This window comes from Schistocerca nitens, chromosome 7 (assembly GCF_023898315.1).
Source record: "Schistocerca nitens isolate TAMUIC-IGC-003100 chromosome 7, iqSchNite1.1, whole genome shotgun sequence".
Taxonomy (NCBI): domain Eukaryota; kingdom Metazoa; phylum Arthropoda; class Insecta; order Orthoptera; family Acrididae; genus Schistocerca; species Schistocerca nitens.
The window spans coordinates 82,453,005-82,479,359 of NC_064620.1; the positions used below are offsets into that span (position 1 = coordinate 82,453,005).

At 42.6% G+C, this 26,355-nt stretch overlaps 1 protein-coding gene across 1 annotated transcript in view; it reads right to left on the bottom strand.

Moving 5' to 3' along the window:
- LOC126195480 (KH domain-containing, RNA-binding, signal transduction-associated protein 2-like) overlaps positions 1-20,953 on the bottom strand; it is a 380,097-nt gene extending 359,144 nt beyond the window's left edge. The window contains exons 1-2 of the mRNA XM_049934110.1: positions 20,926-20,953; positions 20,275-20,438 (exon numbers count right to left, since the gene is read on the bottom strand). Of these exons, the coding sequence (XP_049790067.1) occupies positions 20,275-20,438; positions 20,926-20,953 (192 nt within the window). The remainder of the gene's footprint in view (positions 1-20,274; positions 20,439-20,925) is intronic.
- Between the last annotated feature and the right edge of the window lie 5,402 nt (positions 20,954-26,355).

A 26,355-nucleotide genomic window follows, 5' to 3' on the forward strand; every position in this document is an offset into this window, starting at 1 on the left:
GGGAAACTTTATTGACACATTCCTGGGGTCAGATACATCACATGATCACACTGACAGAACCACAGGCACATAGACACAGGCAACAGAGCATGCACAATGTCGGCACTAGTACAGTGTATATCCACATTTCGCAGCAATGCAGGCTGCTATTCTCCCATGGAGACGATCGTAGAGATGCTGGATGTAGTCCTGTGGAACGGCTTGCCATGCCATTTCCACCTGGCGCCTCAGTTGGACCAGCGTTCGTGCTGGACGTGCAGACCGCGTGAGACGACGCTTCATCCAATCCCAAACATGCTCAATGGGGGACAGATCCGGAGATCTTGCTGGCCAGGGTAGTTGACTTACACCTTCTAGAGCACGTTGGGTGGCACGGGATACATGCGGACGTGCATTGTCCTGTTGGAACAGCAAGTTCCCTTGCCGGTCTAGGAATGGTAGAACGATGGGTTCGATGACGGTTTGGATGTACCGTGCACTATTCAGTGCCCCCTCGACGATCACCAGTGGTGTACGGCCAGTGTAGGAGATCGCTCCCCACACCATGATGCCGGGTGTTGGCCCTGTGTGCCTCGGTCGTATGCAGTCCTGATTGTGGCGCTCACCTGCACGGCGCCAAACACGCATACGACCATCATTGGCACCAAGGCAGAAGCGACTCTCATCTCTGAAGACGACACGTCTCCATTCGTCCCTCCATTCACGCCTGTCGCGACACCACTGGAGGCGGGCTGCACGATGTTGGGGTGTGAGCGGAAGACGGCCTAACGGTGTGCGGGACCGTAGCCCAGCTTCATGGAGACGGTTGCGAATGGTCCTCGCCGATACCCCAGGAGCAACAGTGTCCCTAATTTGCTGGGAAGTGGCGGTGCGGTCCCCTACGGCACTGCGTAGGATCCTACGGTCTTGGCGTGCATCCGTGCGTCGTTGCGGTCCGGTCCCAGGTCGACGGGCACGTGCACCTTCCGCCGACCACTGGCGACAACATCGATGTACTGTGGAGACCTCACGCCCCACGTGTTGAGCAATTCGGCGGTACGTCCACCCGGCCTCCCGCATGCCCACTATACGCCCTCGCTCAAAGTCCGTCAACTGCACATACGGTTCACGTCCACGCTGTCGCGGCATGCTACCAGTGTTAAAGACTGCGATGGAGCTCCGTATGCCACGGCAAACTGGCTGACACTGACGGCGGCGGTGCACAAATGCTGCGCAGCTAGCGCCATTCGACGGCCAACACCGCGGTTCCTGGTGTGTCCGCTGTGCCGTGCGTGTGATCATTGCTTGTACAGCCCTCTCGCAGTGTCCGGAGCAAGTATGGTGGGTCTGACACACCGGTGTCAATGTGTTCTTTTTTCCATTTCCAGGAGTGTATATCTCGCGAAGAGACCATGAGGACAAAATCAGAGGGATTAGAGCCCACACAGAAGCATACCGACAATCCTTCTTTCCACGAACAATACGAGACTGGAATAGAAGGGAGAACCGATAGAGGTACTCAGGGTATCCTCCGCCACAAACCGTCAGGTGGCATGCGGAGTATGGATGTAGATGTAGATGTAGATGTAGAACCCTATCATCAGTTCTTCCCAAATGAAATGTCCGAACCCGGTAGCTGAGTGGTGTTAGCTGCCCTCTACAATAAAAAGAACTGAGTTGATTGATCAACGACGTACTGTAACGGGTGTCTTGCGACGTCCGCCCCGAGCAGATACAACGAACGAAAACGAACAAAATGGGAAAAAAAAGTGGTCAGCGAGGCAGAATGTCAATCCTAAGCGCCCGGGTTCGATTCCTGGATGGGTCGGAGATTTTCTCCGCTCAGGGACTGGGTGTTGTGTTGTCCTAATCATCATCATTTCATCCCTATACATGGGCAGGTCGCCGAAGTGGCGTCAACTCAAAAGACTTGCACCCGGCGTACGGTCATCCCACGGGAGGCCGTAGTCACATGACATTTACATTTTACCAAATGAAATCTGGTTCTCCAGGGCTCTGAGGTCCAAACGATGTGGTCACAAGCCTAGGAGTGGCGCTGCAGGCGGTGTCGTACTATCAGCATAGGAGCTCTTGTCTGTCGTCTGCAGCAATAGCCCATTAACGCCAAATTTCGCCACACTGTCCTAAAGGATACGTTCGTAGTAAGTCCCACATTGATTTCTGCGGTTATTTCACGAAGTGTTGTTTGTTTCTTAGCACTGACAACGCTACGCACACGCTCCTGCTCTCGGTCGTTAAGTGAAGGCCGTCGATCACTGCGTTGTACGTGGTGAGAGGTACTGCCTGAAATTTGATACTCTCGGCATACTCTTGACATTGTGGAATATGGAATTCCCTAACTAAAATCAAAATAGAATATCCTATGGGTATATCTCCAATTACTATTCCGCGTTCAAAGTCTTTTCATTCCCGTTGTGCAGTCGTAATCACATCGGATACCTATACCTATGAATCGCCTGTGTACAAATCACAGCTGCTCCAATGCACTGCCCTTTTATACTCTGCCTACGTGATACTCTCGCCACCTTTTTTTCACCTTACTGTATAGTAGTGTTTTTGTTTTCACCCAGATGTATCAACTTGATTACAAAGGAAACATAAATTCCTATTTTTTTTTTTGGTCTGTTCATCTCGAAGGGAAATGATTCTCAGGTCGGTACAGGTTTAAAACATCGTGTCGACGAAGACATGATTAGAGATAGAGCACAAGTTCGTATTGAGGAAGGGTGAAATATATAGACAGCCGTGTCCTATTCAACGTAACCACCCCAGCTTTTGCCTTATTCGATTTAGGAAAATCACGGCAACCATTAGTTGGGATGTCCTTACAGAGGCCTGCACCATCGTCGCGTCGACTGCCGTGCCCTCGAGAGGTGCAGACGAGGGAGGTGGCGCGGTGTTACGACACTTGATTCACATTCTGGAGTAAATCAGTTGAAAACCCTGTCTAATTATCCAAATTCAGGTTTTCTGAGATTCCCGTAAATCATTTAATGCGAATTCTGGGAAGGTTCTTTTGGGAGGTCCTTCCCTATCCTTATAGCAAACATAGTTTGTTCTAAGTCTATAATGATTTCGTCGCCGACGGAACGTTAAACTCCAAGCGCCATTTCCTCTTCTGGGAGAACTGAACCCTCTGTCGGTTGATAAACAAAGCTAAAGGTGAAAGTCAAAAAGAAAGCGTGGGTGGTTTTAGAAATAAACTATTGGCATATATATTCCTATCTGTTGCTGTGGGTGACAAGTAGGTTAACAGCTTTACGACTGAAACGAGACCCAAGTCGGAACAGTAGCCTGTGCCAAAAACGACGAAAGAAAACTCATGACAAGGATTCTTCGGAATAACGGGGATCTTCATAAAAGTGTCGTTTACTTTCCTCTTTATTTCTGCGACTTTATTTCTCCAGTAGTTGGTTTCAATTACCCTGAACACAAATATGAGCAACTTCTTCGATGCCTTCGTTATCAGCTTCTTCAATTTTTATGTAATTAGTAAACACTAGCTTAGAACCCCCGGATGGATGAAAAAAATCTTGGGCTGAATTTAAACTGCAGGCTGCGGTGGCCGTGCGGTTCTAGGCGCTACAGTCCCGAACCGCGCGACTGCTATGGTCGCAGGTTCGAATCCTGCCTCGGGTGATGTCCTTAGGTTAGTTAGGTTTAATTAGTTCTAAGTTCTAGGGGACTCATGACCTCAGATGTTAAGTCCCATAGTGCTCAGAGCCATTGATTTTAGAACCCGCTTCGTCGCTCGCCTAGACAGTGTGCTCTGCACAGATTCTTTTGTTTCTCTTTAATCGAATTTTTACGTTGTTCACTAATTCAAACATCTTTTATACTTTTCAGGCTAATTAAGGCCGTAGAAGCATGGTCTTTTCCGGATGTATTTCTGGCCAAAAAACAATTCTGGTAACTGGAATTGGAGACCTTTGCTAAATTTGTCTTTGGGTTCTTGTGGTGATATTTTCAAATGCTTCAAATGGCTCTAAGCACTATGGGACTTAACATCTGAGGTTATCAGTCCCCTAGAACTACTTAAACCTGACTAACCTAAGGACATTACAAACATCCATGCCCGAGGCAGGATTCAAACCTGCGACCGTAGCAGCACCGCGGTTCCGGACTGAAGCGCCTAGAACCGCTCGGCCACAGCGGCCAGCAGTCATATTTTCATAAAAACTTTCATGCCGTAAAGCATGTTCATTTAGATGTGAAATACCAATTCTTATATATTTAGTTTCAAGTATACTTTAATATATGAAGTATTTTATAAAAAAAATTTCCCCACGTTAGGGATAGATTTACCAAAAAAACACTGGAACACGTATTTTTATTATTTCCAACAGAGGAGCCAAATACAAATTTTCAAGGATGTACTTTCAAAAATGCTTTCGTAATGAAATATTTTCATAATAACATTTCATCCCCTATTTCAACCCTTATGAGTTGAATTTCCAAGACCAATGATCAACAGATTTTTATATTTGTAACTCAGAAGTCAAATACTAAGTCAAGTCAAATACCTTGATATAGCTTTAAAAATGCTTTAGCAGATCTTTAACAGTGATTTATCTTCAAAAAACTTCATCCACTATTTCACCTACTTAAGATTAAATTTCCAAAAATATTGAAACACGTATTTATTTATTTCTAACCGGGAAAACAAATACCAATTTTCATACATATAGCTTCAAATCTGCCTTAATAGCGACATATTTTCAAAAAAATTTCGTCCCCTATTTCATTCCTCAGAGGTGGGATTTCGAAAAATACGTTCTTTCGCGCCACTTCCAGTATAAGATCAACACCCCCTCCTAATTTGAAGTTCCTATCTTTATCAATTTGGCCTGGGCGAAGATGAGTTAACAGTAGGCACTTTCCTGTTGTATGTATCGTTTCGTCTTATTATTTCTTTTTAGGGCTATATTCTTTCTTGTTTCCGTACAGATGCTATTAAATCTGGTACTTGTAAAGATGTAAATGTTGTAATTCAAGTGCACAAAGAGCTTAAACATTCAGATATCCTATGGATATGGAAAAAAATGCAGAATCAAACTAAGGGTACGAGTGTTGACAGAATATTGGATGTAATCTTCCTAGTGATCCTGTAGAGAGAAAACGTGCAATTGCAGTTTGAAACGGCAGCAGAAGCCAGTTGTAAAGGTGAATGTGAGCGGAAAACAGTGCGGTATATTTCAGCAGATGACATGTGGGAAAATGGAAAACAACACCTGACAACATTCGAGGTGGAGAGGAGCATTCTGCATGCATTTCCACTATCGCATGCGAGCGAAAGTAGCAACGCGATCAGTCGTGGGCACTTTCCCATTTGACGTAATGGATGCTCTCGCGGTTCCATAATTCAACTTCAGATCGCCGCGTAAGATATCACCGGCACCATTACTCCTGCGAATGGAAAATATCACCGGAACGGGAGTGCACTCCGCTGCAGAGAGAGAGTTCCAGCGCCACGCATACGGGGAAATACTCCACGCGTCTGAGAACCAGAGCCCATATTGTACCGACAGAATGTAATAAAATTTCATAAGAGGTCATGTTGCATTTGTGAACGACAAATCTCCAACCATATTCGATTCAGACGGCTAGAGATGGAACTCCAATGTTAAGTTATTGTTCGACAGCTGAATACAGTATTTTCTAGAAATAAGGACGTTTGCTTACAATCATTCAATTGTAGTGCATGAAGCACTTGTGATATACCCAACTTTTTACACGGCTGGAAGGAAGTCTCAGTTATTTTAGCCTCTTAACATATGGCGTCAATTCATCTACTATCTCCGCATATGCCAGGGCATCGAAAAGGTTTTATTTGCGGTTTTGCAGATTTTTCCACGAAAGCACTGTCCTTATTTAACGGCCAGTTCATACACACTTCATTACAGGCGGAAAAAGTGGCTGGGTTGGAAGAAGGTGCGAAAATGGACAGTGACGCTGTTGAAAGAAACAGCTATGTATTTGTCTGAAATGACTTAGAAGTAATAGGGAAAGGTATAGCGAGAATGCCTTCACGGAGGTTTGAACCTCATTTCTAGCGACAATGGATCCAGTTGCAAACAGTGTCCTCCCTTCACAGGTACTACGAAATACCAAACAACTAAAAGCGACAGTTCGAACTAGTTCTGTAATTACTAGGGCCGGCCGCTGTGGACGAGCGGTTCTAGGCGCTTCAGTCTGGAACCGCGCGATCTCTACGGTCGCAGGTTCGAACCCTTCCTCGGGCATGGATGTGTGTGATGTCTCTAGGTTAGTTAGGTTTAAGTAGTTCTAAGTTCTAGGGGACTGATGACCTCAGATGTTAAGTCCCATAATGCTCAGAGCCATTTGAACAATTTTTAGAAAGTTCCTGGGTCCGGAAGACCCCTGTTACGAATCCAGGTACTAAACTGGGAAGATTAGGGACGTAAAACCCTGTCTTACATGTAACCAGGTCACCATCGTATCTTCGATACCGCGTTTCTGTCTCATCTTTTTGTTTTTAATAGGTAGTTAGTCTTATCGAACTTTTATTACTATCTTGTGATAAATTTCGACCCAAGAAAAATAGCTCTTCCATCGAGCCCCTCGTAATCTGAGAGAAACATCTACTATAACGGATAGACGGTAACAGAAGGTTGGAGTTTGACGTGAGGTCAATATTGACATTACTAGCCAGATTTCCGCTGGAGTGGCATTTCACAAGAATCGAAGAACGCTCCGTCTATTAGAGTTATATTCTTATATTCAGCGTTGTTTCGGAGTGTTATAAACTGAAGTTTGTTTGAAGAGAAATTTCGTAGGGGAAACAACGAACTCGTTTTGAACTTAAAGTATCGGACGTATTTTATCTCTATGACCCTATTTGCGAGGAATGATTTCGCCTCCAGACTGAAACGTGCTGGACCCGTCGCTTCTACGAAGCGTGAGAAATAAACTGTTCTGCCTGTGCAACAGCTCTCGGGACCAGTTATCAGATCGTGGGCGCACGTAAACACAGCTGGTAGCACCCGCAGTTACTGCCGCTTTCAGCAATCGTCACAGACACAACCAACCAACCCATAATTCTCGGGAAATTCTATTCCTGCCTAACGCCCATGTTTTGAGGATTACCACAAAACTTATCTGCCGTTGACGATCTGCAGCTCACGTAAATTTGTCTGTTAAGCCCTCGTGTCAGTCACGGCACACTTCCTTTTCTTTATAGGCAACCACTATTTACTCGAAATAGGAGGCAACGGATAAGAATCTGTTTCAAACTGAAATTGCGGCTCACGAAAGAACGCTGACAGAAGACAAAAACATTGATATTATCTTCTAAACGGGGATAAGTGAAATAAACACAGAAGCCCCACTGATGAAATCGAGAATATGGAAGACTGCAAGAACGGAGATGACGCTTTACACAACACTCGTCAGATGGTGTAAATGCAGCACGGAGGCTATCCATTAAAATCAATAAGGAATTTTCTGATTGTCTGAGGCCTGACATGATTTTTAGGTTAAAAACGTCACAAGTGTTCTAAATCCAAATTCGCCTTGTAATTTCAGTTTCATTCCTGACAAACATATCTCAAATATAATTATTCCGACAGATTATTGTCCTTTGCATTTCGATTCAGTTAGATGAGAGAAGTATTGTTGTACCTGTATTTGCCCACCCGGCTAGCCGCGCAGTCTAACGCGCTGCTTCCCGAGTGGGAAGATGTGCCAGTCCCTGGCACGAATCCGCCAGGCGGATTACTGTCGACGTCCAATGTGCCGGCCAGTCTGTGATGATGGTGATGATGATGATGATGATGACTGGTTTGTGGGGCGCTCAACTGCGCGGACATCAGCTCCCGCAAATGTCCCAATTTTTCCACTGTTGAATTTTTTACACAGTCCAATCTAGTCACCATCACGAATCATGATGATGATGAAATGATGGGGGCAACACGAACACCCAGTCCCCAGGGCAGCCAGCCTGTGGATTGTTTTCAAGGCGGTTTTCCATCTATCTCAGCGAATGCAGGCTGTTTCCCCTTATTCCGCCTCAGTTACACTAGGTTGGTAATCGATGCTCAAACACTGTTTCGACGTATGCGTGCACCTTAAATACTCTACCACGCAAACATTTGGGGTTACACTCGTCTGGTATGAGACGTTTTCGGGGGAGGGGGGGGGGGTGTTCAAATAGAGGTAAAGGTGGATAAATGGGCCCCCACTCTGTTTTTTTATATAACACCTTTTATTTTTAGTGTAATCACCTGAAATTAACATAAAACATTTCTCTAGTATGTCCTGCAATAGTTACGACATGTTTTGGTACAACTTTTTAATATTTAAAACAAAATTTTATTTTTTTCCTGATATTCTGCATTTTGTTGCGTCAAGAATTTGTGCTGGTAATATGGGCCCCTAGGTAGTTTGAAATAAAAAGAAACAAACATTTTAAAAATATAATTTTATTTAATTTTTCTGTATAATGAAAGAAAGATTCACTCTGAACATTGTTAATTAGTCTACTGGTGGGATGATTTTCACAGCCTACGCCTAGCCTATTTACAATAGTCACACATAAGCATCTTTTTCGCATCCAGCGCATTCGTTTTGAGCCCACATCTCACAGGCTATACACTGGACCCAAAGTTCACCTTTTGTGTCCTTTGAAAAAATCTCTTCAAGAAATAGACATACAGCGTCGTCAACATCAGGGACAGAAACACCAACTTTTTATTTCTTGTGCAAAGCTGGTAGGCCATGCGCCTGACGTCATGTCTGGTAAGGCTGTAGAATTTGGATTCCATAATGAGAAGATATTTAACCAGTTCGTCCTCAAGTCCCTGTTGTAAATCCGGTGGAAAGCCTTTGGAGCGCAGAACGAGGGACAGAGTACACTTTAACCGCTTTTTTCAACCCCATTTTTTTCTCTTTAATAGCTACAATAGCATTTGCCATATTTGCTTTGTCCCACGATTGCCGTTTCGATTTTTTTGGGGGTACAAGATGTGTTCGAGGCATCTGAAACATAAAGTGTAGCAATATTTGTAAATGGTCCCATAAAATCTGATTGATTTTACGGGGCCCATAATACCAGCAGCAAAAGGGGCCCATATATCCACCCTCGCCATCTTGGGAAAAACGATCTTGCCTACGGTTAGTTTGGTTCGCAACCGACCTTAATTAACGTAAAACGGTATCCCAACAGCAAGCCAAATACGTACCTTACCTTAGTTCTACTAATAACAAGTTAGAAATTTGAGTTTTATTCAAGTAAACACTAACCTTTCAAACTTTTGATGACAGCGAAAAAATTCACAGCACAACTACTCACAAACCATGACAGCTACTACGTCTTCGCACTGTACCGTGAAGTTTGGCAACTAGTTTCAGTAGTTCATGTGCTCTCCGCTAGAATTCGTGGCCTGTACTTCCAAATATGTAGGGGGCCCATAATACCAGCAGGGGGCCATTTTTCCACCTTTGCCTCTACGGCCGAATCGCAGAATAACCCTGGGTTCGGTGTGGGGTGGCGGTGGGATGGGTGGACTGCTGTGTGCTGTGGCTTATTGGGGGTTGTTTGAGCCACTGAGGGCTACGGCAGGACGAATCATCGCTGTCCTTTCTAGGTCCCCAGTTTAATACACAATACACAAAGCAGTATTTTCCTTGGAAAAAAAACGTGCATTCGTGAATGTCCGACTAGCTCACACTGCACTGAGACATTCGTCTTTTAAAGGAGTGGGCTACTACATTTGTCAGTCGTCTATCTGAGTCACGTAAGGAAAATCTGTTTACAGCTCGTGTATGGACCAAGAAGTTAGATGCTAGAGTCCTGCATGACCGAGTAAGCGAGCACAAAATACGAGGTGGGGCGAGCACACCCTAACTGGATAGGCTGCCCGCACTAGTTCTTGTGACCGAGCATAGAAGCCGTGACCGAATACGTAGCACGTAACTTCAAACACATTACACGTGTTATTATCCGTGAGACACTGCAGCCAGTACCGGCTTCTCATTTGTGGTGTCTCTGTCTCTGTAATCAAGCAGCGCGAGGAAGCCAGTGTAGTAAGACGTAAGATTGAAACCAATGTTAACACATTAAAGAAAAGGGAAGGTCTAAAAAGCCAAGTATGGAGTACATTTCTGTTGGTTGTAGATGAAAACAGTGCGTCTACTGGGTACGTATCGTGCATAAACTGCTCCACTTTATTGTCTTTCCAGTCGGGAACCACTCATCTAAAGAAACACATTTGCAGGAAACCTCACAAAGATCGTTTCTTTGGCCGTCCTTCCGTGATCTTAATATGCTTGAAATAAGTGAAAAGCAAGAAATTCTTAGCAATGTGCGACAATGTGTGCTACGTACGCAGGTACAACATGCAATCATTAACATAATCGTTTTTGCATAGTTAGTGGAAAGTGTATTATAGAGAAGCGGGAATGTTGTAACTCGTATAATATTTCATTAACGTAAAACATCTCGTTTTTGTGGGGACGGGGGTCTGGTTGTTTAGGGGGAGAGACCAAACAGCGAGGTCATCGGTCTCTTACGGGAACGTTTCGATGCTTTCCATATCAGTTCTGTATTACTTGTCTCTTTTATTTATTATCATAGATCCTTCAAGTACTGTGTCATCACCACCCAGGAAGAGAGATCGTTTCAAGAAATGGAGGAACAACAGATCATCCGCAGCAGATGAAGTAGATCTGTGCCGGCCGCGGTGGTCTAGCGGTTCTGGCGCTGCAGTCCGGAACCGAGGGACTGCTACGGTCGCAGGTTCGAATCCTGCCTCGGGCATGGGTGTGTGTGATGTCCTTAGGTTAGTTATGTTTAAGTAGTTCTAAGTTTTAGGGGACTTATGACCTAAGATGTTGAGTCCCATAGTGCTCAGGGCCATTTGAACCATTTTTGAAGTAGATCTGTACATTTAAATGCAACCCGGAGATGATGATGACATCTTAAAGTGGTGGAGCAGACATGAAACAGATCTGCCAGATTTGGCTGCAGATGCAAGACGTATTTTATGTATCCCAGCAACAAGCGCACCTAGTGAAAGGTGCTTTAGTAAAGCCGGCATGTTAGTAACAAATTGCCGCAGCCAATCAAATCCGGAACGCGTTAGTGATTTACTGCTAATCAACAATAACTATAATTTTGTTTATGTTGCAAACAATTGAAAAGTATGACAAGTTACTTACGTCTGTAAATGTTTAATGTTCTTTGTATGCTTTCTTTATGAAGATGGTTGTCTTCTAGATTACAGGGAAAGCACTTATTTAATGTTTCTTATAAATGAAAGGAAAAATATATCTTTTCGTTTGGAAATGAGACTCGTCTTCTATCCGCGATTGTATTGAAATATCATTTTACTTTCCAGATGCTTTATGAATTTAGCTGACTCACGTACCCGTTCTTGGAAATGTTACTTTTGTATTAAAAGAGAGAGAGAGAGATAAATACACTGTGTTTGTGTGTGTGTGTGTGTGTGTGTGTGTGTGTATGTGTGTGTGTGTGTGAGAGAGAGAGAGAGAGAGAGAGAGAGAGAGAGAGAGAGAGAGAGGCGTTGGATTTGTACAGTACAGTGCAGCGAGCCGGGGTGAGGCGAGGTGAAACGTCAGCGGTGACTGGTCATGCTCGGTTATCCGCGTGTCCGGAATCCGGACAACAGACATGGGGCGAGTACGTGACCGAGCCGAGCCGTATGGGACCGGACACGAGCTGCTCGGTCCCCCCTTCAACAGGCGAGCCGTGAGCGGTCAAACACTGAGCGTTGCAGAACTCTATTAGATGCTCTCTGACTACTAGGTAGTACTAACGACAGCTAAATTTCACCATCCATTTTCGTTTAACGAATTTTCGTATTCAAATTAGGATGGCTTGAGCCGAAACACACTTTCGGCACTGGCAACCACATTTTATCAGAAACTTACTACCTATTCTCTCTATTTCTGCAAATTTCTGGTACAGACAGTCATTATACTGGAATGCTGCACATGAGTTTCATTTCAGTGGCGAGAGGCTGCTGCCTGGACCATCTATGGAAAATAGAGAGGGTTTGCGTGCAGGGTCCCGGCGATGTTGAGACGGAGCACTGACTCAGCCATAAAAAAGTCATAATGCGTGAATCATTCTTTTTCCAGTCTAACTTTTTCGTCTATTTACCTTAATTCCTTCTATAAACCGGGAAGATCTGATGTAATCATAACTTGTCCTCTTTATCAAAACATCGCAAATGCTTTACTGGTTTGAAAGATTCCCTCATATAGTTCCATATTCACTACTAACTAACGTTACCCAATTCTGCAGAAGAAGACCACAGGTTGTAAAAGAAGAAGAGGTTCATTTGCTACTGTTTTAGTCAGTTCGTAGGTTCATCGGCAGCACATCGCGCACTCCATTTCTCATTATATTCCACACGTTTCTTTAGATCACTGCACCTTGTTACATTTAGATCCTGTGTTATCTGTTTCATGTACTGAAGCCTTGGTCTTCCTCACGCATTCTGCCACGGCATCTTTCCTGCCGTGATTTTCTCTCTATAATGACAATGCTTATACAGGTGTCCAAACGTTTCTTCACAGATGTCTACAATGACTGTTTCTCTCCTGTATCACTGAACACTTATTCATTAGTCGTTCTGGCGTGAAATCTCAAGGACTTTTCTCTAATACCAAACTTCAATCTCCTAAAAGTTTTTTTTTTGTTCTGACTCCACACTATCCTTTTTCTCTCAGACATAAAGGGCAAATTTTCACATACTGTGCCGTAGCGTTGAAGCTAATATTGATTGTAGTTAGTACATCCCTTTTCTTCTTCTACGTTTATTGTCCCAACAAGATCTACCATCCTCGACTATTTTGTCATCTATAAATTTAAAGCCAGCTACTTATTTCAGAGCCTCTCCGTCTACATTATCGCTTGTGCAACTGGCATTATACTAATTACAAGGATTTCATTATTCTTCTCATTTACTTTCATAGTATGTTTATTTCTGAAAAATGTTGTTAATTTCTTATACGATCCTTTGGAAGGGCACGACCCACCCTTGAAACATTACGAGTATGTGCTCCAGCTCTAATTACCTCGATGTCGACGGGACGTTGAACTCTTAATATTCCTTCCTTCTGTGGTCTTTTGGAAATTGTGCTCATATTTGCAAAATACAGGTATATGATATGGAAATCTTTGCATTTGTTATTATATTCCCCTTGTAAACGTAATCTATCAGCATACATTTATTTATCACATCCTCAGTACCTCTCTGTCTTGAAAATTGCTGTCTCGTTCGTGTAAAATGACTTACATTTTTTTCATAATTTTAGATCAGTGAACTTCGTCAAAATACTTTCCTACATCAACAACGCCTAGAATCGATGGTATATTACTTGTAATTTTTTTTAAATAGTGTCCTTAAGCAAGTTTTTTCTTCCTGTTTCCACTATCCTTCCTGAATCCCAATCGATCATCTGTAAGATTTTGATTAAGTTTGTTGATATATTGTGGCTTAACATACAAGTAATGTACGAAAGCTTTTGTGCTTGGTTGATGAGACAGCTTTTATGTATAAGCAAAGGGCCTGAGTTGGGAAATATTCGGGAATCTTTTTTGTTTCATACATACAATTGACGAGCTCATATGAATTTTTATTGTTTTATCATCTAACAATCGGATCAATTGTCCAGTTTTCCAGCACAATATCCAGGAGCAATTTTTTTGGCTTTAGTTCTTTAACTGTGTTTCAATTTCAAATTTTATACTATGATGCATCTGTTGCCTCTTCCGTTGGAAGGGGAGGATACGGTACAGGTGAAATAACGAGAGCTTGTATCTTGCACACAACATTATTTATGTGCAGGTTGTGGATCATACATTTAAACCTAGTGCAGGAATTAAGTATCGTGAAGTAACTAAAATTACCGACTCACGTCCTTGTTGAGAGGTTTTATCTATTTAGTGTCGATTTATATCGTGTACTATCAATGTAGCTCTTTTCATTAACTTTCATTTCTCGTCAGTGAATGATATTTAAATGCCGTTTGAAACTCGGCCTTGAAATTGTACGAAGAGTAGTGATAAAATTTATTAGTTTGCAGGCATATGTCTACATTTTTTCACAAATTTCTTAAATTGTTTAGAATTTCATGAGAGACTGGCAACCCAGTGTTAGTTTGTTTCAGTTCAGGGTAATAAAAACTAAGGAATTGTGCATACTACTTACAATTTATTCCAGAATATCGTCGCTTCCATCAGCAATGAAATGCAGGAGCAGTCAATATAAGTGAAACACACCAGCCATAGACGCGAAGCATGTGGAACTAGTGCTTGATTTGGAAGACACAACAATTAATACGCTCTGAGTTCTCGTTATGCTAACAGCCAATATTCACGGTCAGTCACAGCAGCTGTAGTGGCGTTTACATCTCAGGCAATGCAAAACTAGACATCAGATCCACCTCCCTCAATTTAGTAAAGTGGTCCTCCTCTAAAACCGTGGACAATGCCTGCTGCTACAGCACGAGGCAGCACGCCCGCAGGAACCTCTGCTGCAAATTAAATCGAGGTTAGGAGCAGTAGTTGTGAACTTTTAATTGCTACCTTCGAAAAAATAATCTTGGGTGATTATCTTCCCGTTTATGTGCACATACTTCTGAGCAGTGCCGGTACACATAGAAATCATCGCGCCACAGTGTCGTAAATCGTAGACGATGCAAAACAAAGCGGAGCACATCGTTACTAAAGAGGAGTACCGTGTGGTAAGTCGTTTTTGGTGGCAACGGAAATGTTGCAGCTGTCTCTTTCGAATTCCAGACGGCTAAAAAAGTCATCTGGATTGGTCTCAAACAGTTGCAATTGTTCCAAAAGCTGCCTAAAACAGATGATGACCCGATACTTCCCTTTAGTGATGATGTGCAGCCTTTTGTTTTTCTCGTCTCGGAGCTACGGAACTGTGGAGCCATGATTTCTATGTGGCCGTCACTGCTGACAAACATTTATACACGAACAACGAGACAATTACGCATGTTTATATTTTAAGGTTAGAAGTCCGATACAACAGAATAGTCGGGGTGGCATGCTTTACTGCCGCGTTTAGCGTAAATACAAGGTATCGGGAGTCAACGTATAGAGAACACATAACACAATGTTGTATACACGGTATTATACTGTACTTAAATTTAAAGATCATTAGAGGCAAAATCTGTATATTTAGCAAGCAGTAAAGGAAACAAAAGAAAAATTCGGAGTAGGTATTAAAATTCGTGGAGAAGAAGTAAAAACTTTGAGGTTCGCCGATGAGATTGTAATTCTGTCAGAGACAGCAAAGGACTTGGAAAAGCAGTTGAGCGGAATGGACAGTGTCTTGAAAGGAGGATATAAGATGAACATCAACAAAAGCAAAACGAGGATAATGGAATGTAGTCAAATTAAATCGGGTGATGCTGAGGGAATTACATTAGGAAATGAGACACTTAAAGTAGTAAAGGAGTTTTGCTATTTAGGGAGTAAAATAACTGATGATGGTCGAAGTAGAGAGGATATAAAATGTAGACTGGCAATGGCAAGGAAATCGTTTCTGAAGAAGAGAAATTTGTTAACGTCGAGTATAGATTTAAGTGTCAGGAAGTCGTTTCTGAAAGTATTTGTATGGAGTGTAGCCATGTATGGAAGTGAAACATGGACGATAACTAGTTTGTACAAGAAGAGAATAGAAGCTTTGGAAATGTGGTGCTACAGAAGAATGCTGAAGATAAGGTGGGTAGATCACGTAACTAATGAGGAGGTATTGAATAGGATTGGGGAGAAGAGAAGTTTGTGGCACAACTTGACTAGAAGAAGGGATCGGTTGGTAGGACATGTTTTGAGGCGTCAAGGGATCACAAATTTAGCATTGGAGGGCAGCGTGGAGGGTAAAAATCGTAGAGGGAGACCAAGAGATGAATACACTAAGCAGATTCAGAAGGATGTAGGTTGCAGTAGGTACTGGGAGATGAAGAAGCTTGCACAGGATAGAGTAGCATGGAGAGCTCAGGACTGAAGACCACAACAACAACAGAGGCAAAACATTTCAGAAACTTACCAAATAGGATATAGGAAGTAAACAAAAACTACATTCAAATGTCGACCAAATAATAATACCAGTTTCAATGCCGTCTACGAGGTACACCTATCAAATACTGTACGATAATTTTCAACGCCTTCTGCAAGCTACAGTACATCGTTAGTCGACTACTTTCTTTGACGGATCATATCACGTAGTTCCTTTAGTGCCTATTGTTTTATGCTCATCAGGTGCTACAACTCAGTCGGTTCAGTCATTTTGTCGCTCCATTCCCATAAAAGCATTACTCATATTACGGAGTATTTCACTTGTACTGTGAATATCACCTAAACTTCCTTCTTCAGCTTCCTTATCGTCATCCTCGACTGCTTCACTACTCACTTCTAACAATAATCATAATGTCATAGTCTTCTATACCCCCGAAATCGGTTCTTCGTTGTCAACAGCTGTCCAACAGTTCAAGTCTTCAAGGCCGATATTGCACTGCAGAACTCACATGCACAATGATTGTCACTGCTGTTGAAAACTGTGTTGCTACAGCTGTCGTTTGTTGGATTTTCTTCAATGGAACACTTGGGCCAGTAATTCCTAATAGTGGTTGGGACGATGAAATGCCACGCCTGGGCTACTGGATGTGCAACACTCTTCAGATTTACAGATTTCAAGAACATTTCCATTTCCTTTCGGAATTTACTACTTGACTGATCAGTTTACGGCGATAGTGAATTTTAAAAGCTCGTATGATGCTCTGATAAAGAAGCTGAATTAATGCTATCCTGTTTTTGGGCAAAGAAAATTTTTGTTTTTCCATCTACTGACTGCAATACATCAGCAGATGGATCAGCTGGACAGTGTGATCAAGGAATAGTAGAGCTGACTTAACAAAGTCTTCTTGAAACCAGTTAGTGAAAATGTGGCAGGTCACCCAAGAATCCTTCGAATGCTTGTAATGAGTTGTAACGATGAAATTTTTACATACTTGGAACATCTGAGGCTTTTAGTTTTACCTATCCAAAGAGGTTTCAGCTTACGGCTGCCCGATTTATTTTAGGCGTACGGGAGGGTTATTCTGTAATTTCCAAACCTGTCTTATTCATAGATTTTTGTATATTAGGTTTTTTTTGAGATAATTACTAAAGCAGTATGACAACCACGTTTAATTTTGTGTAGTTGGCTATTTCGTAAAGTGTTCTATCCACTCTCGCTTTCAGTGGCAAAACTCTCGTATACAATAAGTGGTTGACGATGAATCATTGCTAACTCTGTACACAGGATTAAAAAGTGTCTTAAATCGTTACGAACTGTTCTAGCCATTCGGAGTCTCCAAAATGTCGCTACTTAATAAGATTTCACTAATGACCGTATTAAATTTTTCCCTCTTAATGCGCATTATCTACGTGGGTATAATAAAACAGTGCAGTTAGTATTAATCCGCATGGGTAAGACTTTTAAATACATCATCTTGAACAATTTTCTGTTCCCTTCTCCTTAAGATAACTTTAAAATCGCAACATCATATATTTTATCTTCATTAATAACATTACGAACGTTCAAATAACCTTACTTCATCGCGCTGACGCTTAATCTGAACAACTGGTTTACAATTACTCTTGTGTAAAACAACTGACATTTGGTAAACTGGCATGTCATTGAGCTAGTAAAATCGATTTAATCCTGTCTTGTGAAAACGACAGCTAAAACGGTTTCCGATATACGATAAACGTCTCTCAAAAATTGCAGCGCATGTAAACGTGACACGTATAGCATCAACATCCGTAACTGTAGATGACGTTCAAAGCTTAAAACCCATCCACAATAAAACTGCGTGATAAATTCTATGTGATAATACATTTACCGACAAAAGTAAAATTAGAGAAATTCATATAAAAGCTTTTTTTTCTGTTTGCGCACTCGCTATTTGCGAACTACAATCGCATTTACTATGGAACAACTGGAGAACGTTGGACGGAGCTGCCTATTTATAACGTCTGACCTTCGATGACTATAAAGGGCGATCAAAAACTTCCAGTTTGAGGGCGTTCCTGCAGCATATGTGGACGTAGTGCAACTCCGATGCAGATACAGAAGCATCGATATGTAGGAAAGGGATTAATAAGGCATTCCTGTCTTTCCGAAGTGCATGCGGTCAGTGTGGATGCGTGAACTACAACGACCTTATTACCGAAAGAGTAAAAACGGGACCAATGTACTGTTATTCTTTTCTTTGCTGCTGAAGTACAAACATCGGTAGACATCCATCGGAACATGAAGTTATGGAATGGCACGCCAAGTTCATGGTAACGTACGTTGCCTTAGTGCATACGTCATAACGCAGAAGTCACGCCAACTTAAGTGGGGGACAGTCGAAAATCCGCCCTAAAGTCATAATCCCTCCCCATGCGATTATCGCGTCGTCAGTTCCTTAAGAAAGGCTCTGAACGGACTTTTTGACGCAGCAAAATGGTTCAAATGGCTCTGAGCACTATGGGACTTAACTTCTGAGGTCATCAGTCCCCTAGAACTTAGAACTACTTAAACCTAACTAACCTAAGAACATCACACACATCCATGCCCGAGGCAGGATTCGAACCAGCGAGCACAGCGGTAGCGCAGTACCAGACTGTGGCGCCTAGAACCGCTCGACCACCCCGGCCGGCTGTGTTTTCAAAGGAGTATCTTCAGCATCGTGCAACAGTGGGATGATTGGGCCATTGCTCAAGGCGATATTACTTGCTTGCCGTACAGATTCTAGACTGTACTGCGTTCGAACGAAAACTTTTTGACCGCCCTTTGTAGTTAGCAGTCGGTGACAGGTAAGAGTTGGTACTCACAGCTGCTCCGTGTATCGGCGCCTCACTTTGTCTGGTAAAACATCATTTCAGTTTTTAACTAAGTTGTTTTTATCTTAGTTTTTAGATGAATAAGTTTTGTCACACGTTGTACACTACTGTATACAGTTAACAGCATTTGCTCTGAAGATAGTCTTGTAGACTGAAAATGGTTCTCACAATTAAAAAGAAATAATTCGTCGTGATCAAGACTTTTGAAAACAGCAGTTTATGACGGCTGTGGTTCTTCAACGACATCAAAAACTAACATCTAAAATAATTACTATGGCATAAATACCCAGAGTAATGTAAGGATGACAGCATTTTACACAGATAACACGACATCACCACAGGGTAAACGACGACCATAGTTAAGAATTAACCGCTGTAAGTGTGATTCCGGTAAATAGCCGAGTTTTTCACAGAGGAGCTCTACAGATGAAACTTCCTGGCGGATTAAAATCGTGTGCCGGACCGAGATTCGAACTCGGGACCTTTGCCTTCGAGTTCGAGTCTCGGTCCGGCACACAGTTTTTAATCCGCCACGAATTTTCATATCAGCGCACACTCCGCTGCAGAGTGAAAATTTCATTCTGGAACTCTACGGATATCAACCACTGAGGTACATATGAAAAAAATACAGTCGAGTCGGAACTGTTCGTTCCATACATTGTCAAAAATGGTTCAAATGGCTCTGAGCACTATGGGACTCAACTTCTGTGGTCATAAGTCCCCTAGAACTTAGAACTACTTAAACCTAACTAACCTAAGTACAGCACACAACACCCAGCCATCACGAGGCAGAGAAAATCCCTGACCGCGCCGGGAATCGAACCCGGGAACCCGGGCGTGGGAAGCGAGAACGCTACCGCACGACCACGAGATGCGGGCTACATTGTCGGTTACTGAAATGACATGCATGCCAGTGTCAACTGTTATGGGGGAATATCGAAATAAAAATACTTTTCATTACAAATGAACAATGTAAAATGAAGCATACGCTCATAAAAATATGCCGCACAGATCTCCGACCAGCGCGTTCAAGAACCAGGACTTGTTCAAAACTAAAAACACATTAATCTCTTCATGGTAACTCCTGTCTAGTAACGGTCACTCCGCTTTAGTCACAAATGCAGTGTAGACAGATCACTACTACTGAGGTATATGCAGTAGTAACTCTCTCAACCCGCTGTGCCAGTCTCTTTAAAATTCACATACATTCGGATAAAGTTCAAATAAGTGTCCGTATCGCAAAAGAAATAAAAGATCGTAACAAACATACACGTCAAATACTTGAGCTGTTATTCAAAACAGGTACGGAATTGCACTTTTAAGAGATGTAAGCTCAAGAAACGGGCATAGTGGTTGCCTTTGGCTTGTCACTGATTACTTTGAGCCGTTGTCAGTACCTTGGGATGCTCCTTAACTGGTACCAGCACGCGGACGGTAACTTTGATTGGTTTCTCTTTGATGATGTCAGCGAATCGACGTTCCTCGTTGTTGTTTCGGTTGTTTGTGGTTGCGCTGCCGTTGGCTGACAGAGGTCGCGCTCCGCTGGTCACCCGTTCTAGTTCTGAAACAAATAAGAGGCATCTGTTTAGACATTCTGCAGCGCAGAGGAAAGTACGTACAGATACTGAAGAGGGCAGGGAACAAAATCGAATAGTTATCAGTCCTGGGATGGTGTAACAAAAAAGAAATTCATTTTAATGAATAAATAATTCTTTAAATCACCTTTTTATTTTACGGAGACTTGGTACGATTGAAATAGACCATCATTAGACGTAAGATACTATAGAAGTTGGCAGCAAACAAAGATAATTTAGTTTCTTCTGAAATTATTAAAACAAGGTCACAGTTATCTCCCGATGACAAAATGCCACCTCTCTGTATTGTAATAAGATTTCTAGCAATTTGTGCATAGGCAAATACAAACAGCCCTACAACAAACGCGCGTCGAAGGGTATCAATAAAACCATCAACGAACGAATTTAAGGCGAAAGTTTTCCACCCTCTGATAGAAATTCTATGTTTGTGGGTTAGAAAAGTAAAATGTGTACTGATGTAAATAATATCTTGGTCTAACATTTTGGCACTGTATAGACTGCATCGTCTATTTGAAGCTGTGCACGGAGATGTGAGTAAAACTGGAAGTCAAAGAGAGCCCATCTTGTGAACATCCAATGATGCGTGTTTCAGATTATCACTTTTTCTATCGACAACACACTTCTGAATTTTCCTTACTGTAGAAAGTTCGTTAAGACTACACAATGCTCATGACATTCCGCTTTAGACTTGTCAAGGTAGTTCATGTCCAAATGTTTCTTTCAGTGGAATATTTGTGCAATGGAATCTTGAAAACTGCCTGGCCTGTGACGGCAACGTAGCCTTGCTCTGTCCCAGCAGTGCTTGGGTATACCCCTACATTTTTTTGCGCCAGCAATAAACCAGTAAAAGACATAATACTATGCACCTCTCACTGTAAGCAGAGAACAAAGCGGTCCTCGGTTGGAGCTTGATTGCCCAACACCTCAGTAGTCGCCTCCGAGACGCGGTTCACCACATTATCTTTTCGACTCTACAGTACCACCCTGTTTTCAACTAATACAAAAGCTGAGTCATCACCATCATCATCTTCATCATCATCATTCGGCGGAATGTCCTGACCGACTACAGCTCACACACTTTCACAGAAGTCCTTAGCGATTGAGCAGAATTGACCTTTACCCCACAGTCGCTTTGGACCCTCAGTTAACATGTGAAGCATATGCAGCCTGGCGTTGGTCCGTGACAAAGGTTCTGAACCGCTCCTTAGCGCAACACCAACGTTATCAGAAATGTTTTAGACCATGTACCTTATAATACAGCTTAGAATTAGGTCATGTATCTGATGGTTCAAATGGCTCCGAGCACTATGGGACTTAACATCTGAGGTCATCAGTCCCCTAGAACTAGGAAATATTTAAACCTAACTAACCTAAGGACATCACACACGAGACAGGATTCGAACCTGCGACCATAGCGGTCGCGCGGTTCCAGACCGAGGCGAAGAGAACCGCTCGGATACACCGGCCGGCTCATGTATCTGATACTACAATACTGTTTGCTGTATATCGAATACTAAAATACAAGCTATCACGATCATAGATCGGCATATAATACCTGCACAGGAAGGAATACACATCGTAACTGTCTTTGACATTAATAATTATTTTTTTATAAGGTTCAATTTACATACTCAATGACTAATAATGAAAAAAAGCCCCTGACGAACCACTAATTACAACCAAGTTTGCGACACATACTTGTCTAAAGAGAACATCTTGAGAAGCAATTTAACTGTGGATAATATTTGATTTAGTTCGACGATGACCATACGTTGTCTAAAAAACCGAAGAACTTGCCAAACTACTAATGAATACAAGTTCGTACATAATCTGATGAAACACATAGCTTCAAAATATTTATAAAAAAATCATAATTTTTCAAGAATTTATATCTGAATGGAAAACATAGAGCGCCGAGTAAACGCAATGCATCTTAGGTAATATCAAAACTGTTCTGTTGGCATAAAATCCAAATATTAAATGCGTAAACTGTGTCTCAGATCGAGATGCTGAGACACCTTTCATTCTCACTATTGGCCTACTGATGTTAACATCACATTTGGATTTTTATAACAGTGAAAGACATATAAAACGTGGAATGTCTAGTTTAAAAGATAGTCAGATTTAAATTATAGCTTTGGTTTTACGGATATCACAACGACAACCACCGAAATCAAATTCCTGGACATGTCATAAGTAAAAACTCTACACTACAATTCAAAGTCACTGGGCTTTACGAAGAAGTGGAGGTACTATATTAGAACTACCAACACAAGCTTCATATCTGTAATAAATTTAAATGATTATTAGTATCGTTGTTCAAGAAATTAAAATGCAAAAGATATCTTGACTTTGGAGCAAGTGCGACATGTTTTGACACACGGAACGGAACAGGGAGACTCTGATGAGATGTAAGAGCCAGACTCTCCTTTTTCTGTGGTGTGGCGCAATGTCAGCACTTAAGTTGATCCTTAAGAAATTTTGAGAAATATGTGGAACAAAAAACTTGAATAAATTATGAAGATAATTGAAAGCAACAGCCGGATTTTTATCTGTGGTAAGCAAACCCATCATACAAGTTGATGCAAAACTGAGACTGCAAACCTGGGTATACTAATTACTTCGTTACGACTTCTATCAGATCATCAAGAACATAGTTAAGTATGCTGCATTTTCTCGTTCTCTTGAACCGAAACGGGAACACACGTCAGGTTTGATGGCAGACGCTACTTCGAGTCGAGAATGTGAGCAGTGTTTAAAGTCTACACTACAGTATGAATCTTTCGCTTTGCAGTGGTGAGTGTGCGCTGATGTGGAACTTCATGGAAGATTCTAACTGTGAGTCACACTGGAACTCGAACTCGAAACCCTTATCGACTGAGATATCCAAGCATGCCTGAGAATCCACCATCAGCTGCTGCGATATAAGTGTCAGTTGCTGTGTTAGGTGAACGTTTTAGGTCGCCATCTTCAGCATCTGGCCGAACCGACATTCTTTGAGTATAGGCGAGCAGTGGCTCAGTTGGCCTTTTCAACGCCCGAAGGCGCTAGCAAAACATCATTGACCCAACAAACATTTATTGGTGGAAAATACACGGTTGTCATCATTCAAAGCTCACTCGCCATTAGCGGGCAGAAGTGGGGCTCGACATCCCATGCCCGTTTCTAAGGAAACGAATGTCACAGTTTTCAAAGTAATTTAGATGCCTTTTAGCGTGTTATAAGCTCAGGTCCACTGGTAGAGTAGTGGCTAGCGTCGCTGCCTGTCATTTTTTTTTTTTTGCGTCCCCTACTCGAAACCCGATTATTGTTTTTATTTTATTTTATTTTATTGCTTCTTTTTAATTTATCTATCCGTGCCCACAGAAGGTTACTACACGAACTTTTTTATTAAGTTAGGGGATACAAGGACGTTATATTCTTTGATAAATTACAACTGGATTGCACAATAAGCGCCATACTTTTATTACGTATGTATGGAAATTTCAGGGGTTAGAATCTCTTTAAATTCTCATATTCTTATGTTTCATTGTTATTTCAATTCTTGATTCTCATATTTAATTCTCATGTTTATTCTTCAGGAAGATTTGATGCATTGCCTTGGATGTCAGCGATAGCAGAAATATTGGAAACACAGAAATTCCGAACACGACGAGTATCGTGCGAGGACAGGTTTGTTCAAAAAAAATGTTCAAATGTGTGTGAAACCTTATGGGACTTAACTACGAAGGTCACCAGTCATTAAGCTTACACACTACTTAACCTAAATTATCCTAAGGACAAACACACTCTCACACCCATGCCCGAGGGAGCACTCGAACCTCCGCCGGGACCAGCCGCACAGTCCATGACTGCAGCGCCTTGGACCGCTCGGCTAATCCAGAGCGGCTGGCAGGTTTGAAACAGCGACTTTTCTTCGGGAAAGAAGCGTCATTAACATTGCTGAAGATTTCACATGCTGGTAATAATTTCGCGGCACACAATGCATAATGGAACACTTTTCCAAAAACTGGTGGTTGCAGCTGATCTACAGGAATCTCACCGAAAACAATTTCGGATAACTTTTCCATTTATTTATTTTTAATTTATTTACTAGTCATACAATTAGTAGACAAATAATGACAATGTTAGTTCAATATGCACTTGAAAACATTTGTGTAGTAATCTTCTACAAGCTTGGATAGACAAATGGAAAGCAAAAATAAAAATATAAGTAACCATCGCGTTTCGAACACAAGGCGCAGAAGTGTGAAACTGCAACATTAACCACTGTGCCACCGCTTCGCTTCAACTATTGCCCTTAGAAAGACACGTAAAGGTACCTAGAAAACTCTGGCCGTCGTTTCCTCAGAAACGGACTAAAATCTATTGATAAACCGAGACACATATTCGCTAATTTTCATCTCTCTTACACTGAGCGAAGTTTCTGGGAAATCGAGTTATGGCATTTGTCGTGTTCTTGTCATCGTCTAGCGACGTCACGGGTCACTGGCTGTAGCTCGACCCGAACTGTCTGCGTTGCGTCAGACACTACAGGTAAGGGGAGTGGGTAACCAGGACGCTCTCGTTGACATCAAGAACAACGCCCAAGTAAATACCCATTGGCTAGGCACAGAGTCTGCGAAGCCAGGCTACGATACACAGGCCTCCGACATGTATAAGGTATGCAGCATCAAAGTACTCCCTCGGGAAGAGGGGGGGGGGGGGGTTAGTGGAAGTGGTCACTGAACCACTGAACGCAAATCTTATCACGATTGTCGATTGCTCCCTGGACCCGCTGGTTAGACCACCGGGAGATCTGTTGGCTGTTGTCACTCACAGTTCCCCATAAATCTTGACTTGAAAGACAGTACTGCTGCTTCCTGTAGCAATGTCCACCAGGTAGGACTTGCTGTTCCATCAGAGACTGAAGAGGATCTTGAAGAACACAGGACAGACCAATATAGGTCCAGCTTCCAGGATGGACAGCTGCGAACATCGTACCAGCAGATCGAGCCACTGGATAGCTCTAATATTTGTGTATGAACTGTCCCACGCGCATTGCTAAGGCGAGTCGCCGATGACACCCCTTGGCTTGCATTCCGTGACCAGTCAGCTTTCTGAAGGCTTCAGCTGTAGCTGACGTTCGACCTATACTTGAGTATTGCTCATCAGTGTGGGATCCGTACCAGATCGGGTTGACGGAGGAGATAGAGAAGATCCAAAGAAGAGCGGCGCGTTTTGTAACAGGGTTATTTGGTAACCGTGATAGCGTTACGGAGATGTTTAATAAACTCAAGTGGCAGACTCTGCAAGAGAGGCGCTCTGCATCGCGGTGTAGCTTGCTCGCCAGGTTTCGAGAGGGTGCGTTTCTGGATGAGGTATCGAATATATTGCTTCCCCCTACTTATACCTCCCGAGGAGATCACGAATGTAAAATTAGAGAGATTAGAGCGCGCACGGAGGCTTTCAGACAGTCGTTCTTCCCGCGAACCATACGCGACTGGAACAGGAAAGGGAGGTAATGACAGTGGCACGTAAAGTGCCCTCCGCCACACACCGTTGGGTGGCTTGCGGAGTATAAATGTAGATGTAGATGTAGATGTAGCTGAAAGGTGCCTCAACTTTCCCTTTCAGAAACAGTGGTGGACGTGTTCTGTAGCACAAGTTCTCTGCTGACTGTTCTTACGTCCAACTTACGCCTTGTTACTCCACTCTGCATAGTCAACACAATGACGGCATCCCTCTCCCCCTATGAAGTCATTCTGCTGTCACTCAGTTCTCACGGTGTGTAGCAATTAACTCTGTGTTGCGGCCGTATTACATCCAACATCAGCGATCCTTCCTTGTTGGTTTTCCGCCTCGCTGTTGCGTACCGACCCGCTTTTGTCGCGTCTTCCGTTA